At 42.4% G+C, this 15,942-nt stretch overlaps 1 protein-coding gene across 1 annotated transcript in view; it reads left to right on the forward strand.

Moving 5' to 3' along the window:
• The first annotated feature begins 3,474 nt into the window (after positions 1 to 3,474).
• Positions 3,475 to 15,942, forward strand: part of PRKAG2 (protein kinase AMP-activated non-catalytic subunit gamma 2) — a 409,151-nt gene continuing 396,683 nt past the window's right edge. The window contains exon 1 of the mRNA XM_074267439.1: positions 3,475 to 3,634. Coding sequence (XP_074123540.1) covers positions 3,521 to 3,634 — 114 coding nt within the window. The 5' untranslated portion in view covers positions 3,475 to 3,520. The remainder of the gene's footprint in view (positions 3,635 to 15,942) is intronic.

Here is a 15,942-nt window from a genome sequence, read left to right on the forward strand (position 1 = left end):
TGACAATTGAATCCATGGGGAACTTGATGAGATCACCAAGTTTAGAGAGAAGAATGGAAAGAGAGAACAGGCCTAGAATATCCACAGTCACTATATAAATGATGTTTGCCAAGAGTGATGGCTTTTCATGACGAGAGACTATGCTCTAGCTTTTCATGACAAGAGACTATGCAAGTAGAGAATGATAAACAATGTGCAGTCAAGAATAAAGGGGATACAGAAAAGATCAAATCTGGCAATTAAGAAATCACTGGTAACCTTGGAGACAGCAATTTCTATTGAATTGTGAAATTAGGAGCCAGCTGTTTCCTTTTCTCAACCAAGTTAGGTGTTTATTATTTCTTGCTTCCTTCCTGATATCTCTGCCAACACTCTCTTCTTTATCATTCAAAATAACATCCCCTGCCTTACCTTCCAATCTTCCTTTGTCACTCTTTTGCTCAAACACCTTAGATAACTGCTGCCAATGGGATATAATACAAACCCTTTGGCCTGGAATTTAAAGCCCTTCACAACTGGGCTCCTTTCCAATTGCATTATACCCTACTTCTCTTCACACACAAGTTCTAGCCAACTGGGCTATTAACTATTCTATGCCCTTCTCAGTTCATCCCCTGTACCTGTAATTTATTTTCTCTTTGATCAAGCCCTAATCAAGGGTTACTTCCTCTAGAGAACCCACTCGGATTCCCTTCTGCTGAAGGTCATAGTCATGGAGAAGTAGGTTGTCCCTTTTTGTCCCAATTAATTTTACTGTCTCATCATGATTCTTCATATGCATGCTCCTTGGGTTATGAGCTCTAGGGAAAGGACTGGTTTATGTCTTTTTATTTTTTTCTCTCAATCTTTGAGTGGACAGCATCGGAGAGGAGAATAAATTGGACTGGAATCCAGACTGACCCTTGCAGTGTGACTAGTATAAACATACATATAATTATTCCCCTGAACACCAATATATATGTGTGTGGGCATACACACACACACACATATATGCATACACATACACATATAGTTATCCCTCCCAGCATCAATTTCCTTACACAAATTAGAGATAACTATTTATAATTGGGAGAAAAGCCCATTGTTAAACAAGCAATCCAGTGTGAACAATTTAATTTTTATTTGTCTTCTTATCTTCAAATATTTTACACTAGGCAAGTCCTTTATAAGTCTTTTTAACTGAATTAGAAATGTAGAGTAGAAAACAAGCTTCTAAAGCAGTACCTAATTCTTCCAATGCCTGAGGACTGCTAATGCTTCACCTTTGAGGACCATCGATATTGGGGAAGCAGAAAGCTAGGCTCCAAGGCTCCCTATATTGAGGAAGTATCAGCATTGTGAATGAATCCAAATGTTTCTCCTCCCATGCCTGCAATATCGTCACCCAAAGGGATACCGTATAGGGAGCGCGCTATTTATTTCTGAAAGTCAGCTTTTACATCGATGAATGAAGACACTGCAGACTTGGCTTCCAAAGCCTTCGTGATGACGGGGTGACCTTTGGGGAGGGGGTAAACATCCCCCCTCCCACAAGGTAGGGGGAGGGGGCTTGATTTGGAAGGTCGACTGCGCCAGGATGAATTTCCGAAGCAATGCGCCTCCCTCCCTCCCTCCTTCCAGTCCTTGTGCCTATTCAGGAGGGCACCCAGCACGTCCGTGGTCTCGGTAAGTACGAAAGAAACACTGACACCTCCCCTCCCTCTCAGAACCCGGGAAGTCGCTGCGGGGAACGTTGCAGCCTAAGAGGTGGCAGCGGTTGCCGCAGTGTTGGCTTTGCCAACACGTGGCCCTCCCGGTCCTCCTTGTATCAGCAACCATCTAACCGAAGCCCTCGTACCCTTTTTGAGAGTCTCCCCACCCTTTCCCCCGGGGTCTGTTGGCTACTCCAGGGCTGAAGGGTGCCCGCTCGCTCCGCATCTTTGCCCACAACACAGCGCCGGGATGGTCACGTCGTGATGGACGGATTGCGCAACTGCCGATGGACCTGGAAGACAAAAAAAGCAGAAAAACAACGCAAGAGCCCCAAGACTTGCTGTACTCAATTATATCCGCAGTGGAAGCCAGGGTGCCTTGGGGGAAAGGAAAATCACGTATTCGGGAATGGGGGGCATTCCAGAAAACTGGGTTTCTCTGCTGCTTAGGGGAGGACTGCAGGTGGGAATGTGGGGAGGTCTGGGTTATTATTAGTATTGTTGTTGTTAGCAAGGTGAGGAGCTGGAGGCTGGGGATTCGGGGTGGGGGTGGGGGGCGCGGAGAAAATAGTGTTTCTTCTCCACAGCTCCGGGTGCGGTAGTTTGCATCTTTCAGAGAGAGAATGCAAGCCCACAATCAACTCTGCATCCTTCTCGGGAGCAAAAGCACGGCCGGGGAGGGACCCTCGGCCGCCCTGCCTGGGCTGCGTCCCTGTGGCGCCGGGCAGAAAAGCCGCGACCTTGGGCTCGGAGGCTCCGGAGATGTGCCTGGAGGAAAGAGGCTGTCAGAGAGAAAGTTGCGTTTTCTGCGCTGCGCTTCCTGTAGCGCAGCCTGCAGTTTTCCAGCCAGATTGCCTGGGTTCGCTGGACGCACCCCCTCCTCTAGAGGCCAGGGTTTGTGTCCGTGGTTGCTGCGGCCCGCGTATTCTTTCCTCAGCTCGCTGCTGGTACCTGGGGTTACTGGTGGCAGGCGGATTGAGGAGAGAGCCCGCTTGGCTGGCACCGAGCAGTTGCCCTGGGTCCCCCCTCTCCCCTGCAGCGTGAGAGTAGCCCTAGAGTCCCCGCGGCTGCCGGAACCCTTCTGCTTATAGCTAAGAGGTAGCCCAATTACGATGAGTATTTGCATTCGCACCTCCTCCTCTTCTTCCTCCTCCTCCTCCTCCTCCTCCTTCCCCCTCCTGCTCGAGAAAGGAGGACGGACCCAATTCCAGGCACTGAACTGGTATTTATTTGCAAACTGTCTCGCTGTCGCCAGCTTTGGCAATTAAGGCACAGACGCTTGGGAGGAGCCTTTTCCAATTTTTTTTTTTTTTTTTTTTTTTTTTTTTTTGGCACCTGTCTCCGGGAATCTGCTTTTGGAGCGGAGGGTGGTGGGGGTGGTGGCGAGGTGCAAAAAATGTAACTTTACTAGAGGGGAGGAAACTTTGTCACTCTGCAGGAGCCCGTAGGCACGTGCAACCTGGTGGAAGAGCTCCACGCGGGGCAGCGTTTTCTTTGACTTTGTGCTTTGCTCCCGATGACCCTCGCGGGAGAAAGAGGACACTTGAACTCCACGGTGGTTCCTCATCGCCGCCACCTCGCGGGGTGACAGCGGCGGCGGCGAATTACCGGCCCCCTCCTCCTCCCGCCCGACGCCGGCCGAAGTCCCCAGTAAGAACGCACTGGCCCCTGGGCGGAGGGGAAGCGAAGTCGGAAAGGGCGCTCGCGGAGCCAGCTCCCGCTGCAAGAGGAGCGGGCCGGGGGGCCGGGGGGGGGGCAGCGGGGGGAGAAGGCTGCTTGCTGCTGGATTCCAGGAACAAGTCACCCGGAATTAACTTCTCGTTAAAGTTATGGGAAGTGCGGCCATGGACACCAAGAAGAAGAAAGATGTTTCGAGCCCCGGAGGGAGCAGCGGCAAGAAGAGTTCGGGCCAGAAGAGGCGATCGCTGCGGGTGCACATCCCCGTGAGTCCCCCCTCCTCCCCACCCCGAACCCCTCCGGCCTCGATCCCCCAGTGCCGCTCTGTCTCTACCGCAGGCGGACGGCGAGCAAACAGTTAATGCAAAGGCAGGCGCGCGCCCAGGCGAGCGTGACCCTCCGAGCAGTCCGCTCCGCAGCCTCTGGCAGCGCCCAGGGCTGACCCTGTCCCGGCAGCTGCCAGCGCCCGGTGTGACTGAGGCTGCCCGGGCAGCGGCTCGGCCGGTTTGGGGCGCAGGGGAGCAGATGCTGGGAGCCGCGCGCGCGGAAGCGGGCCCGAGTTTTGCTGTGTTTTGCGTGTGTTTGTTTTCTCGCTTGTGTACGCGTGTTGGGGGTGCTGGAGCGTCCGCGCCCCCTACCTAGGGCGAGGGTGCGCCGGGGACGTTCTCGGCGGAGCGGCTAGCGGGAGCTGGAAATGGCCGTGTCGGCCGTGGGGTGTGGAAGGGAGGGGGCGCTCGTGGGAGGCTTTGAGGTTGTTTTGCAGAAGAGGGTTTTGGCTGCTCTCGGAGAGGAGGCGGAGGAGGAGAGGGCGGACGTGGGCCTGCGTGCTGTGAGGGAGGGAGAGGTGGGGCAGTGGGTGGAGGCGGGGAGGGCGAGCTGTCCGGGCTGCGGGCGGCCGCCCCGCGCGCCCCGCCCCTTTCTAACCTCCCGGGACTCCCTGCCGCCTTTCTGGGGAGCCTGAAGTTGAGGTGGGTGGGGCTTTCTCCTCCCCTCTTCCCCCTCCCCCTTGCCCTCCACTTCCACCAACTCCGCTTTAGGAGCTGCGTGGGTAGCAAACGCGTGCGGGCGTTCACGCCCTCCCCCCCCCCCCCCATCCTCGACGTGGGCCCGATCGGACTTTGGTGGTATCGATTGCCTCTGGAAACTAGACTTTGTTCGATCTGGAGGTGAGGCCCTCGGGGCTGTGTGCCAGCGGGCTCCAACCCGTTAACCCCGAAGCCACGCGGTAGTGCGAAGGAAATCTCCACACCGGGGCTTTGGTCTCCGTCCCTGTCAGTTCCAAGAGGAAGAAGGGCCCTTCCAATCTGGCCCTTTGAGGAGCATCGTAATGTCATCCTTCCCCCCCCCCCCCCCCCGGAGTTCACCAGCATCCTTTGGTTTGAACACCCCAACCACTCACTACCTTGTGTAGCAAAGAGCAAAGAATTAGACTCGAGATGTTAGTTTTGGCCGGGATACTTGGGGCAGCGGGAGATCAGGACACCTTTGGACACCTTTCTCCTCACCTGGGCAGTGGCAGTGAAGGGAGGAGCCCGGTGAAAGCCACGTTTCACCTTCCCGAGCTCCGTGGCAGCTGTGTAACAGGTGTCCTGCAGGGACTTATATGCAGGACAATTTAGCTATTGCTTATGGCTCGCTCTCTCTAGCATAAGATACTTGGTTTGCGTGCAACTGCACATTAAAGTTTTTATATTGCAAACTGATTTTTCTGTAAGATGACAACTTTTACTAGAGGACACATACTAATTAGACTGAGCTCCTTCTTCCAAGTTCAGAGACCACGTTTTCTCTTACATGCACCACAATCCCTATGCTGATGACTATATAGGAGAGGCTTAATAAACTTTGGAGTGACAACCACACTACACTGTCTTGTGGCAGAATTCTGTAGGATTATGAATGTAGAATGATCTAGAGTCCTAGTCCACTATCTTGTCAAAAGAATCAAACTAGACATTGAAATATAAATAAAATTAGAACAATATTTTTAGTTGTTGTTAACAAATCTCCCTCAAGACCTATAATTATCCAGTGTTGAATTCCTAAGATGTATAGTCCAACCATCGTTACATTTGGCAGGGCCTTTTTGGACTCAGAAACTTTTCAATTTGCCAATAATTTTTTTTTCTCCCTCAGGTGCAAGTTAGGTGTTGTTGGGGTTGGGGGAAAGCGTTTAATTCTATAAGCTTTTATTGAGTGCCTTTAAGGCTTTCTGCTAGGCTTCAGAGATGTAAAGAAGACAATTTCTGTTATGAAAAATATTAGATCTGATTCTTGTTCTCAAAAATTGTATAATTTAGTTGGGAGTTTGGATTTGAGTAGGTAAACTATAGAAAATAAAATGAGAAAGTCCTTGATTAAAAAAAAAATCCCCTGCCTCTCCCTTTCTTCCCTCCTCTCCCCAAATTCCACATCCATACTCTGAAAAATCCTATATGGGAGGCTCTTGCTTGGCAAGCTAGATGGTGTGGTGAATAAACCACTCTGGCCTCAGACAATTAGCTGTGTGACTTAGGTTCTCCCTCCTCAAATTCCCCAAGAAGAATCTATGCTCTTTGTGGACAAAGACCATTTTTGCTTTTATATTTTTGTCCTTGGCATTTAGCAAGGGATTGGCAGAGTTAAATTTTTTTATTCAATGTGTTTCCCTTCATTATATAGATTAGTAAGAGAAGAGGAGTCAAAATGAAAAAGAGACCAGGCATCCAAGAGAACGAGGAGCCTAGAAGGGCAGGATATCTTTTTTTTTTGGGGGGGGGTGGATAGTGGAAGATAATGAGGACTGTTTTAGACATTGAATTTGAGGTTATCATAGGCCATCTAGGTGATTATCTGCCTTCCATCCATGTAGTCACTAGACTTGATGAAATAGGTAACTGCCTCAAGTGGGAAAAGGTCATTATCTAGAACAACAGTCCAGAAGTACCTATATCCTGAAAGATGTGCTTGATTATTTTAAGGCTTCAGTCAGCATCAGCATCTTAGTGTGGCTTTGTTTCAGTGTCAGTTTACTTTTTGGGTAGGGCATTGGAAGTGTGAATAAATAGCTTGTACTCATACTGAGAATTCTCCCTTATCTCTTTTTCCACCAAGATTTTCATCTATATTTCATGGCAATTGATCTCCACCTCCAGTTATAAGAATTGGAGGAGAGGAGTCAGGTCATGTGATGATTTTGGTTAAAAAACCCCAGCAAAACCCCTTAATCTTAGGGTGTTTCTTAATTACCATCATCTATCCATTCTCCCTTCACAATATCCTACTACGTGTTTAGGAATTAGGAGAGGAAATCGCTAAGCTTTGGTGCATAATAAGCCTGGAGACATAGAGTTATTCTTTATTTATGATTGTCCTACACATGATGGAAAGGAACTGAATTGAAACCTGAGTTGAGGGAGGAAGGATAAGCCATTTGGCATAAAGGGAGGGGAGTTAGGAGGCCTGATTTTGCCTTTTGTTTGAACCATTTTGAGTCATAGGAGTAAGAAACAGTATACTGTATTACAAGCACTGGCCTTGGAGTTAAAAGTCCTAGATTCAAATAATGGTCCTGAACCATGCCAATTCTGTAGTCTTGGACAACCACGTAACCTATCCAATCTTCAGTTGCTTAATCCATTGAAAGGGGGGGAATAATAACAATAATAACAACAATAATAATGATACTTGAATTATCTATCCCAAAGGGTTTAGGTCATACCTGCAAAAGTGCAGTGGAACTAGAACGTTTTATATAAATGTAAAGTCTTATTATCATTGTCCAAGTTGGGACCTGAATACATCTGAGCTAGGGAGAAGTGAGAAAGCAGAAGAGAAGAAAGGAAAAGAAGAGCATGGATGGAAGTACTATCCCTAGGATGTTTTGGAGTTCTGAAGTAGCTAGATTTTGGCTAATAGTTTTCTTGCCCTTCATCCTCAATTCAGGTCTTTAAGTGATAATACCTCAAATATATTTTAAGAAATGGTTTTCTTTCATGTGTACTTTTGGTGATGGGGATTGGGGAATAATTTTGAAGAAAAATTCCTGGTATAATAATCGTGCATTGGCTTTGGATGGGACAGGTTTGTTTGGCCAGGAAAGAATAGGCCTTCACTATCTCTGAAGACAGCTGTGCTGATTACAGCTGAAACTCATCATATTACAGTTTTATTGTTGTGGTTATTAATGACCGGGGCATTAGAACCTTGAGCAAGGAGACTGGAAGTAGGAGACTGGGTAGGGAGGAGGAGATTTTGAGAGAAGGGGCCAAGATGTCAGTCTGGAGGATGTTCAAGTGGGATCCAAGTAGTTATGGATTGGTCAGGTTTCTCATTTCTGCACCGAAGGGCAGTATGACAGAATGCACAGGTCACTGTACCCGCCTGGGACAGGTGTTCCAGAAAACCTGAATAGTCCCTGAAGGCAAAGGATAAAAATAGACCAAAGAACAGATGGTGGCTCAAGGAGTGTGGACGAGGTATAATATTGGTCCAGTCTGACAGGGGCAGACCATGGGCGTGTGCATCTACGTGTCTCTCTAAAGAGTGCAGGTTTCTTGGAGCTGTGAATTCTGGCACTGTTTTATGTTATGTAATGCAATGCTAACTCCTGCCCAAATAGCTCCTCCACTGTTAAGAGTCCCAGAAAAGGAAGGGGACATTGGCTGGGCAGGGGTAGAGGGCTCATGAACTGAATTATGGTTGGATACTGGAAATAAATATTTACTTATAGCATTACCCAGCCCATTCTGGAAATGAATGAGATTACATTTGGAATGATTAGGAAGGAAAATAGCCTCATGGAAGAAACCACGGTGATATCATTAGATTTGGCTGATCACATTTTTCTGCAGGCCCTCTCGTCCTGTCTGACACTTCATTCATGTCACGCACACGAAGTGTGGATGTGTCCCTAGGACTTTGTCTTCTCCTATACAGTTTCACTTGGTGAGCTCCTCAGCTCTCACAGCTTCAGTTATCATCACTAATCCACATGATTCCCAGATTTCTCTTTATAATCCTAGTCTATCTCTTGAATTAGATCTAGTCTCTCAATATCTTTTAAGATACAGCTCGAACTGGACGTCCTGCAGACATCTCAAAGTCAGCATGACTAAAACAGAACTCATTTATTTTTCCTCCCAGATTCTTACAGACTTCCCTATTATTGTCAAGAGCACCAGCATCCTCCTAGCTAGCCAGGTCAGTCACTTTGACACCCCCGGCACTTCTTCATTTGTTGCCCTACCCAGCCGTTATTGCCAGCTCTTTGTTTCTCCTGTCACAGTATCTCTTGTATGCACCCTCGCTTGGCCACCACCCTGGTGCAGGCCTGTTTGGGGAGTTATTCCCTCTTAAATCTTTGCCTCTTGCAGTTCATCCTCTATTAAGCTGCTAAAGTGATTTTCCTAAAACAGATGCAACCACATCAATTCTAGTAGCACTCTGTTATCTCTAAGATCAAATAGAAAATCTCATTTAAAACCCTTCTTAACTTAGCCCTTTCTAAACTTTTCTTCCCTCCACATTGTCTATGATCCAGCTAATAATAATACTAAGTAGCATTTATATGGCAACTCACAGTGCATAGAGTGCTGGTCTCTTCCTGAGTTCCAATCTCCTCAGACACTAGCTGTGTGATCTTAGACAAGTCATCTAACCGTATTTGCCTCCATTTGCTCATCTGCAAAAAAAAAAAAAAAAAAAAGAAGGAAATGGCAGAACACTCCAATATCTCTGCAAAAAACTATCAAATGCTGTCACAAGGAGTCAAGTATGACTGGAAAATGATCCAAAACATTTCTATAGTACTTGTAAGATTTGTAAAACACATTATGTATATTAGCTAATTTGATGCTCACAACAATCTTTTGAGGTAGTTGCTATTTTTATGCCCATTTTACCGGTGAGAAAACTGAGACAAATTGAAATGAAAAGTGACTTGCCTAAGGCCAATAGTGAGTGTCTGAGGGAAGATTTGAACTCGTCTTCTTTTAAAAAAAAAACAGCTTTTTATTTTTCAAAATATATGTAAAATAGTTTTCAGTATTCACACTTACAAAACCTTGTGTTCCAAAGTTTTCTCTCTCTTCTTCTTCTTCCAATATAGGTTAATCATGTGCAATTCTTTGTCTTGTTGCACAAGAAAAATCAGATCAAAAGGGAAAATGAGAAGAAAAAAACAAGCAAGCAAATAACAATAAAACCAATAAAACAATAAAAAAGGTGAAAATACTATTGAGTTCCACTTTCAATCCCCATAGTCCTCTTTCTGGATATGGATGGCTCTCTCCATCATGTCTATTGGAATTGGCCCAAATTACCTCATTTTTGAGAAGTCCATCCTAGTTGATCATCATACAGTATTGTTGTTGAAGTATACAACGATCTCCTGGTCCTGCTCATTTCACTCAGCATCAGTTCATGTAAGTCTCTCCAGGCCTTTCTGAAATCATCCCACTGGCCATTTCTTACAAAATAATAATATTCCATAATATTCATATACCATGACTTATTCAGCCATTTTCTAGCTGATGGGCATCTACTCAGTTTCCAGTTTCTTGCCACTACAAAAAGGGATGTCACAAATGTATTTTCACATATGGGTCCCTTTCCCTCTTTTAAGATCCCTTTGGGATACAGACCCAGTAGGGACCCTGCTGGATCAAAGTATATGCACATTTTTATAGTCCTCTGGGAATGAACTCAGGTCTTTATAATTTCAAGTCCAGGGCATTTACTGTACCACCTAGTTACACACCTGACCTACTTGCTATTCCTTGCAAAGAAGAGTCTAACTGTGTTCTCATGCTCTCTCTTCTAACCTCCCCTTCTCAGGTTGCTTGGTTATCTCATGACTCCATTCAAATTCTACCTTCTGGCTTTCCCATTTGGTTCCCAGCTGCTAGTGCCTTTCACTCTGAGATGATTTTCCATCTATTTTGATTAACTCTTATATGATCAAATTAAATAATATTTGTAAAGCATTTAGCTGACATATAGTTTGTAGTCCAGTGTTTTTCGGTTGTATCCCATCCAGGCTTTTCTTGGTAGGAGTACTGGAGTGGGATGCCATTTCCGGCTCATTCCTTTTTTTTTTTTTTTTTTTTTAATAGATGAGGAAACTGAGGTAGAATCAAATCCACCAAGGTGGATTTGAATTTAGGAAATAGAGTCTTCTTGATACTCTATTTTCTTTACTACTTAGTGACCCCCTGATACATAATAGGTACTTAATAACTGCTTTCCCTTTTTCCTTTCCCATGTATACTCAGTTTTTTACATTTTGTCTCTTCAATTAGCATGTTAAAAAGTAGAAAAAAATAGAAAAAATAGGAAAAAAGAAAAGAAGAAAATTCTATTTCAATTTGCACTTAGAGGTCATAATTGTCTCTAAGGAGGATAGCATTTTTCATTGTGAGCCCTTTGGAATTATCTTAGATCATTAAATTGATCAGAGTAGCTAAATCTTTCACAGTTGATCATTACAGCATTGTTGTGCACAATGATCTCTCCTGATTTTTTTCTCACTTTACTCTGCATCAGTTCATATAGGTTTTGCCATATTCTTTTCTGAAACCATTCCCCTCGTTATTTCTTATAGCACAATAATACTCTATCACTATAATATGCCATAGCTTGATCAGTTTTTCTCCAGTTAATGAACATCCCCTTGGTTTCTCTTTACTACCACAGAGGGAGTAGCTTTAGATATTTTTGTATACATGGATCATTTTCCTTTTTCTTTGATCTTTGTGAATTGCGTTTCTACTGGTGGAATTGCTGAACCAATGGCTATGTATGGTTTTATAGCCCTTTAAGGCTATAATAACAATTTTGCAAATTATTCTCCAGAATATTTGGGCCAATTCACAACACCATCAACAATTGATTGTTGTACTTGTTTTCCCACCTTCTTTCTAGCATTTGTCATTTCCAATATGTGTGCAATGGTACCTTGTTTTAATTTGCATTTCTCTAAAAAAAAACAATAACTTAGAGTATTTTTCTATATGAAAAAAATGTAATGTTTTTGAAGGCAAAAGATATTTTTTGCCTTTCTTTGTATCCTAAGCACTTAGCACAGTGCCTGGCATTTCATAAATGCTTGGTGACTGATAGCTTGCAAATAGCCTTGGGTTTGATCTCTTCATTAATTTGAATTGTTTTTCTGGGGATGGGTATATAAATATGTTTATGACTGCAGCAAAAATCTTGGGATTTGGAAATTAATCATTGAATGAATAAAATTATTAAGTGCTTATTACATGCCAGGTGCTCTGCTATGTTCTGGAATTAATAATAAAAGCAAGCAAAATAGTCCTTGCCCTGAAGGTGCTTACTTGAGAAAGCAGAGTGTATGGGAGGATTCATCACAGGAAATATTTTGACAGGTAAATCAGGAATGGCAATTAGAGACATAGAATAAATTATGGACATGCCCTTTATAGGAATAGTAGTATTTATTGATTGGATCACAAAAGGATGCTGGCTGTTGTTTGGTCACTAGTATCAATCATCAAGCATTTATACAAATACAAATCCATTTCTTTTTCTTCTACTCTTCATATAAGGTATCCTAATATGAATGGATCACTAGGGACCAAGAGCTCTATCAAATTTAAGACAAAGCTCAGAAGTGGAGACATTTTGACAGAGCTACCCCTCACCCCAGCTTGGCTCAGTATGCATCAGAAAGTCACCATAATTAAGTGTATGGGTTTGAAGTGAAAAGATATAACCTTGTCATTGTTATCTGAGGCAAATTATTTAATCTCCCTAATACTTATTGTTTTTTTTTTAATTTGTAAGGGGAGGATTGTTTTTTCAAACTCCAAAATTTTAAGATTTTATAAACTCAGAAACAGGGTGCATCCTGGATCCTAGAATACCTGCAAAGAGACCTGTTTTTTTGTTTGTCTGTTTGTTTGTTTCTTAGTTTGTTTGATTTTTATGTTTTTCTCTGCAAGGATATCATTACATAAATTTGAGTGATCCCATAATCCAATCATATAGGTTATAGATACTCTGCTTCTTGGATTCAGGGATAAGACCAGAATATGATCAGCTGTTCTTGATGGGCTAGTAAACATTGTTGAAACACAGAAAAATAAATATTTACTGAATGCATTTTGCTTGCTGGGGTTCTACGCCTTGGGTAAGTGGCAGGGGTAAATATTAAATAAATGAATTTACAGTCCAGATGGGGAGCATGGTCAGTGAAATGATTTACATGGAAATGAGCACATTTATGAAGGGCCAGCCAGCTGTTCAGGGATTTGAGAATGTGGTTCCCAGGGCCAAACTCTCTTATTTCTATCCTAGGTGAGAAAGTGAAATGTACTGGAAAAAAACCCAAAAAACAAAAAACAAAACCCTCCCACTGATTTTGGAATCGGAAGCCTTGGATTCAAATTCCCTTTTAACTATTTACAATCACATAATCTTTCTTGTCTGTAGAGTGGGTTAATTGACATTTAAGGTTCTGTTGTTTTATTATTCCTTCTCTACAAATTTGTTGTTGTTCAGTCACATTATGTTTGACTCTTTGTGATCCCATTTTGGGTATTTTTTTTTTGGAGTGTTTTACCATTTCCTTCTCCAGATCATTTTGCAGATGAGAAAACTGAGGTAAATAGAGTGAAGTGCCTTCCCCAGAGTCACCCAGCTAATTAAGTGTCTGAGGTCAGGTTTGAATTCAGGTAGATGAATCTTCCTGATTCCAGGCTCAGCCCTCTGTCCATTGTGCCATCTAAAACTTTTTTATAATAGTTTTTTTTTTTTATTTTTCAAAATACATGCAAAGATAGTTTTCAACATTCACCTTTGCAAAACCTTGTGTTTTATATTTTTCTCCCTCCCTCTCTCATCCACTCCCTCATCTCTCCCCTCCACTAGACTATAAGCAATTCAATATAGGTTAAACATGTATAATTCTTCTAAACATATTTCCACATTTATTATATACTATCCAACTATAAATAAATGGATTTATAAATAAAGAGAAGGACAGATTAAGGTACTGTCAATATTAGATGGTCAGTTCATGACGAGAGAAGGTCAATGCAGGACAGTAGGCTGGTTCTGGTATCAGAAGAAAATCTCAGCTTTAATCCTGGCTCAGAGGCTTGCTAGTTGTATAATTGATTTTCTTTGAGCCTTAGATTCCTTACTTGTCAGATGAGGATCCTAATTCTTGCCTGATCACTCTGTCAGCAAGCATTTATTAAATGCTTACTCCGGGCCAGGCACTGTCTCCCTCAAGGGTTATTGTGAGGAAAGCATTTGGACCATAGGACCGTAGATCTAGAACTGGACAATTTTTAGAGGTCATTTAGTGCAAAGCTCTCATTTTACATGTGAGATATATAAGTGACATGCTGGAGATCACAGTTGATGACAGGCAGAGTAAGAACCAGCTGACTCTAACGTCAGATTGTGCTTTTTCCTCTTCTGTGCTATACTTTATCTTAAAGCATTGTGTAGTTTTTTTTTAATTAAAGCTTTTTATTTTCAAAACATACTTATAGATTATTTCAACATTCACCCTTGCAAAACCTTGTGTTCCAATTTTTTTTCTCCCTTCATTCCACCCCATTCCCTAGATAACAAGTAATCTAATACAGATTAAATATGTACAATTCTTCTAAGCATATTTCTATATTTATCATGCTGCACAAGAAAAATCAGATCAAAAGGAAAAAAAATGAGAAAGAAAAAAATGCTAGCAAATAATAAAAAGTATTGTGTAAAATTGAGTTATGATTAATCAGCAAGCATTTTTATTTAATACCAACTGTGTGTCAGGCTCTATGGTGGGTGCTGTGAGTTTGTTTCAATTTTTTGGCTCTTCATGACCTCATTTGAGATTTTCTGGGCAGAGATACTGGGATGGTTTGCCATTTCCTTCTCCAGTCATTTTATAGATGAGGAAACTGAGGCAAAAGGTTTAGTGACTTACCCAGGGTCAGACTGCTGGTTAAATATCTATGTCTGGATTTGAACCAAGATCCTGACTTCAGGCTCTATCCACTGAACCATAGATACAAAGACACACATGAAGCAATATTTCTCCTTTCTGATAAGAGTAGCTACCACTTACATATTGTTTTAAACTTGGCAAAGCATTTAAAAATATCCCATTTAATCTTCACAACTACACTGGGAGGTAGGTGCTATTACTGTCCCCATTTTACAGATGAGGTTAAGTGATTTGGCCAGAATTATTTAGAAAGTTTCTGGATCAGGATTTGTATTCAGATCTTCTTTATTCCAAGTCTGATGTTCTTTTCACTGTGCCATTTAGTTGTCATAGAGATATAATATCAATTATGATTATTAATAAGTTAGTCAATAATTTATTGTTAAATAAACCTGCTCTCATTTTTCCTACCCAGCCGTTTTTCCTTTCCACCTCCCTCCCCCACTCTCTTTTTTCTTTTTTTCTTCCTCTTTTCTCCTTTTCTCTCTTTCCCTCTCTCTCCTCCTCTGCTTTTCCTTCTCTCTCATTCTCTCTTCCCCTATATCCCCTCCTCTCTCTTCCCTTCTCTTCTCTTTTTTCCCCCTCTCTTCTCTTCCCCTCTCTTTTCCATCTCTCTTCCCCTCTCCCTTTCTTTTTTCTTCTCATTCTCTCTCTGACCTCCACATTATTTATACAATTGCTTTGAAATCTATGGATGAGCAACTTTTTATTTAAAAAACCCACATAATATTATGATTAATTAATTAATTTAGGTGCTAAAACATTTTTTCACCTAAGAGACAAATAATCAGAATTGAGCTATACCTGAATGGAAGGAGCAGTGCTAAAGAATATACAATCTTTTATGTTACTGTGTTTTTTCCCATATCAAAACCTTTTCCCCTCCTTTTTATTGGCTTTAGACCTTTCATTAGTTTTTTTCTGCTTGTTTTCTTTTGATTTCAGGATGTATCAAAGCATGTTTGAATATAGTAAGGATAACTTTGAGTGTTATTAAAGATAATTGATCTGTTCCCCATCAGACTAAAAGCTTAGGAGGATTATGAATTGTCGATACCTTCTCTATCCTTTTAAAAAGCTTTTCTCTATCAACTGCTTCAGCTGTTAATCAGTTTGCACTTTTCTTAAGCACTTACATAAATAAATGTACTCCTGATAGTTCATCTTTCTATATTTTGTTGCCCTACTACCCTTTTATTTGTCTCTTACTTGGACTGCCTTGCCATTGGGAGAATACTTCCCCAAGGTTCCTGAACAGTCAGTTACTCTGAATATCACACTGGAAAGATTTTGCCTTTTTTCCTACGTTTCTACTTCAGTAATTTTTCTTTTGCCCTGAAATAAGTAGTTATGTCCACTCCTCCAAGTACAGATTTGAGGGGTACCTTTTTGAAAATTTGTCAGCCACTTTTATTCTTCAGATTATTTCTTTTTCAGAAGTAAATGAATTGAGTTTGTTCAAGATTTCTTAAATACGTCAATGAGTCAAGTACCATGTGCCAAACACTGTGCTAAATATTATTAGAAAAATAATCATGAGGTTGATACATACCAAGATAGAGGAATTGCTGAACTTTGAGTTGAGACAGAGACCTCAGTCTGGTTGGCTAAGGA

The sequence above is a fragment of the Sminthopsis crassicaudata genome, chromosome 5 (genome assembly GCF_048593235.1).
Source record: "Sminthopsis crassicaudata isolate SCR6 chromosome 5, ASM4859323v1, whole genome shotgun sequence".
Taxonomy (NCBI): Eukaryota; Metazoa; Chordata; class Mammalia; order Dasyuromorphia; family Dasyuridae; genus Sminthopsis; species Sminthopsis crassicaudata.